At 41.5% G+C, this 4,391-nt stretch overlaps 1 protein-coding gene across 1 annotated transcript; it reads left to right on the top strand.

The window, feature by feature from the left end:
- Positions 1 to 49: 49 nt before the first annotated feature.
- On the top strand, positions 50 to 4,020 carry LOC104964004 (lysine-specific demethylase 5C-like; the record flags this gene model as incomplete). The annotated part of the gene is made up of 5 exons (XM_010792707.1): positions 50 to 144; positions 640 to 759; positions 1,526 to 1,720; positions 3,558 to 3,739; positions 3,837 to 4,020. Coding segments are annotated over 5 exons (761 nt in total), but the record flags the coding sequence as incomplete, so codon positions are not given.
- Positions 4,021 to 4,391: the final 371 nt, after the last annotated feature.

Here is a 4,391-nt window from a genome sequence, read left to right as displayed (position 1 = left end):
GTCTGATACACATTAGTAAGGGTCCCTTGACAGAACTTATTTTTTAAAGTCTCGACCCCGGAGCTGTTTGAGTATCAGCCTGACCTCCTGCACCAGCTGGTCACCATCATGAACCCCAACATCCTCATGTCTCACGGCGTACCGGTCAGTCTCACACACACGGACACACACGGACACACACACACACACACACACAGACACACACACACACGGACACACACACACACACACACACACACACACACACACACACACACACGGACACACACACACACACGGACACACACGGAAAGACACACACACACACGGACACACACGGACACACACACGGACACACACATGGACACACACCACACGGACACACACACGGACACACACAATATAACAGAAGTAATATTGCTGCAGCCTCCCCCTCCCTCTGGAACTCCCTTCCCGGTCACATCTGAAAATCCGGCACTCACTTATTCACCCCCCCACTTTACTCACACTTAGATTAGGAATACTGTTCATGGTTTTTGTACAGTTTTTTTTCTGATTTTATGTAAAGCGTCTTCCCATGTATTATTATTATTATTATTATTATTAAATATGGTTAGTAAAGAAAGTTCTCTTTGATTGACGTGTGTTTCTGATCTGCAGGTTGTTCGTACGAACCAGTGTGCGGGAGAGTTCGTCATCACGTTCCCCAGAGCGTACCACAGCGGCTTCAATCAGGGATACAACTTTGCTGAAGCTGTTAACTTCTGCACTGCAGACTGGGTACGGCTGTTTCAAGTTTACACACTTTTTCAGATATTTGATGAAGTTTTTACATTTTCTACTTAACTGTAAAAATACTCCTGAATGATCGGAAGATTTACTTAAGTCAAAGTAATCATCAAAATATAGTTACTGTGTTAAACAAAGAGCCCATTACACGTTACAGAAACATCTCAAATAAAGACAAAATGTTTTCTCTATCGGCTAATTGATGAATGGACTAAACTGCTTTGCTATGAAGTCATTTTAATTTATAAAAAAACATATATTATAAACTTTTGTGCTCCGTAGAATAAAATACTATAAAAAGATCAAATATAAATATTCAAACAAACACAATTAGTTAAATTGTGCATTAAGGAGATAAAATAAAAAGATGATGTATACATAAGAAAAAAAAACCTGCATATTTATATAAACATTTGGAGTTAAAGTACAAGTGGCACATCGTAATATATTAAAAATAACGACAATATAATGTATTTTAAATGTGTTTATTACAATATATACATACGTGTATTAGTGTTAATAAAGACACAAACGCTGAAGCTTAACCAGAAGCTAAAGCTGTTAGATAAATGTAGGATGTACGACCTTTTTGTCGTCCAGTAGCCGTTTTAAAGTTCCTCAAATGTGCATTTTAGCACCGTAGTTGTTCATAGTTAAATTCCACCAGTGCATTTTTCACATTACTACATACTGATCTCTCTCTCCTCTCTCTCCTCTCTCTCTCTCTCTCCTCGCTCTCTCTCTCTCTCTCTCTCAGCTGCCTGCCGGTCGCTCCTGCATCGATCACTACCGGCGCCTCCGGAGGTATTGTGTGTTTTCCCACGAGGAGCTCACCTGTAAGATGGCCGCCACGCCGGAGAAGCTGGACCTGAACCTGGCAGCAGCGACGCACCGCGAAATGTTCAGCATCGTCCAGGAGGAGAGGAAGCTGCGCAAGGGACTCATGGAACGGGTGAGACACAGAAATACACCGTATTCAATCAATCAATCAATCAATCAATCAATCAATGACTTTATTAATCCTGCAAGGGGCAATTGGTTATGAGCAGCGCATGTCATGTACACAGGCAGGAACATACAGGGAGAAAGCACACCTGGATGTGGATCATTCCAATTTACACCATAAATAGTTCATAGCATCACAACAAATAGGTAAATAAATAATCAAGTTAAAAAAAAACTATCAACAATTTAAAAGTTTGAGTGCAGAGGGGATGAATGATTTTGAAAAGCGATTTGTCTTAAGAGCAGGTAGAGCGTATCCTTGGTAGGCCTGGCTCACTTTATGCAGCGTTTCCATTACCGTTTAGGAACTGGGGTAGTAACTATAGTAACGCAGTGTAGGTGGAGCCGTGACGTCATCTTCAATGAGAACCACAAAACCAACATTAGCTGTTAGCACCTCAGAGCTCACAGCTCCTCATATCTGTTCAGGAACTAGACAAAAGTTAAACAAGTACAAACCACAGACTGTCTGTGTCATGAGAATACAGTCGCTGGTTTATTTATGTCTGTAGGCCGTTGTTGTGAGTGTGGACGGTCGGAGCATATACTGCGTTAGTCTAACCGGTATCAGTATGTTGTTACTTCGGCATCATTTTGAAACGTGTATTACAATTAAATCACGGTCAAATATGTTCATCTTGTTGTAGTTGTAGCCCCCTTGCCAGCGATTCTCTCTGACCAATCAGTAGTCGAGAGTGTTTACGTCACTAGTTTAGCTTATTCAGCCCGGGAAGAACCTGGATTTTGGAGGGCCAGAAAAAAGGTGAAAAAGTAGCCCTGGCCCAGAACTACCCCTAGTGGAAAAGCAAAAAAATAAATAAACGGGCCGGGTTTGGCACGACACGCTTAAACCGTGCTACGCGCTGCAGTGGAATTGCGCCATTTGTTTATTTATATTATAGGGCTGTAGTGAAAGCTTCTATACAGGCTTCTTATGAAGGTTCCACCACTTTTTTATGATGTCTACACGGCCACTACTGGAATTCATTTAAAAAAATAATGCAATACTTATTGTTTAGATGGTTTTGTATATGCTACTTTGCAAAAAAACAGTGTAACATGGTATGAATACACATGCAAAAAAAAGCTGCAAAACATTCAATTTAATGTTTATTTATAATACAAAAGCCACGGTTATGAATGCAGCTTCAAACTATTTGCTTCATCCCTACTTTAGGAATTTATCTGTTATCATGCAAAATGCACTTTCATACATCAATATGTGTCCCCGGTGTGTCGGGGAACTCACGCAGCGTCAGAAAATAAAACCCTCTCTCTTTTCCTCCGTACCCAAAATAAAACCCTCTCTCTTTTCCTCCGTACCCAAATCTCTAAAAACGGGGAACAACGGAGCTGATCCAGATTTGCGTCCGATATGACGTAATATCTGAAATGTGGACCCACGGCCCTATCAGAAACGTTGCTATCAGAAACAATGCCCGACTGTTTTGGACGTAATATGGTCTTTGTTTACATTAGCATCGCTAACACTCAGAGCTAACCTGTACTGGAGAGCATGTGTGTGAAGAAGCAGGAAATAAAAAGGAACTCACCTTGTGGTATAACCGGCAAGAGAGAAAGCCTTTGAGCTCCATACTGTTTCAGAGAGAATCCTTGATAATCCATGATATGGAGTTTCATCACGGCAGCATTTAGTTTAGACAGTAGCTGCCGGGTCCCGCATGAGCTCAGACCCCTCCTTTTTTTTCTATTTTTTAAAGCTTCATGCCCAAAATCAGCACTTTTGAAACTCTGACTGATTATAATCTGTGTTGCTCCTGCAGGGCATCACTGAAGCCGAGCGTGAGGCGTTTGAGCTTCTGCCCGACGACGAGCGTCAGTGCGATACAGGTAAAACCACCTGCTTCCTCTCCGCTCTCGCCTGCTCCAACTGTCCCGAGCGCCTCGTGTGTCTCTACCACACTCAGGACCTGTGCAACTGCCCCACGGAAAAACTCTACCTCAGGTACGCTTCTCCCGAACAGCGGTGTGCAAATGCTTTCTTTCTAGTTTGATCTCAAGTGTCGGTGTTAACTCCCTCATGTTTCCCCGTCACCCTGCAGATACAGATACACCCTGGACGAGCTGTTAGCCATGTTACACAGATTAAAGGTCCGCTCAGAGTCCTTTGACTCCTGGGCCAACAGAGTGAAGGAGGCACTGGAGCAGGAGGAAGGAAACAAGATAGGTGGGAAGTCAACACACAAGAACTGTACATTTCAGAGATTTTGATTTGTCAGCATGTCTGTATATATCGTTACTTGTGTGTCTGATCTCTATCAGTGTTAATTTTGTCAGCTATTTTTGATTTAGTCTTAGTCTTTAAATGGAAATGATTGTTAGTTTTAGTCACATTTTAGTCCTTTTTATCCTTCTTAGTTTTAGTCTAGTTTTAGTCGATAAAAAATCATAACATTTTAGTCAACTTTTAGTCAAAATGTTTCCGCTCTTCAAACCAATTCAGTTTTGCAAATACAGGTTTCTGAAATTGGAATCACGGTGACAGCATCAAGTGTTGAAATTCGTAAAGCAACCTTTCACTCTCTTAACACTTTACTTGTGTAATATCTAGGGACGGGTATCGTTAAGTTTTTTAACAGTACTACTACTCTTAAAAA

This window comes from Notothenia coriiceps, unplaced genomic scaffold (assembly GCF_000735185.1).
Source record: "Notothenia coriiceps isolate Sejong01 unplaced genomic scaffold, NC01 NC01_scaffold00001831, whole genome shotgun sequence".
Lineage (NCBI taxonomy): Eukaryota > Metazoa > Chordata > Actinopteri > Perciformes > Nototheniidae > Notothenia > Notothenia coriiceps.
Note: the sequence above shows the minus strand (reverse complement) of the source record. Positions and strands in the feature narration are given on the sequence as shown.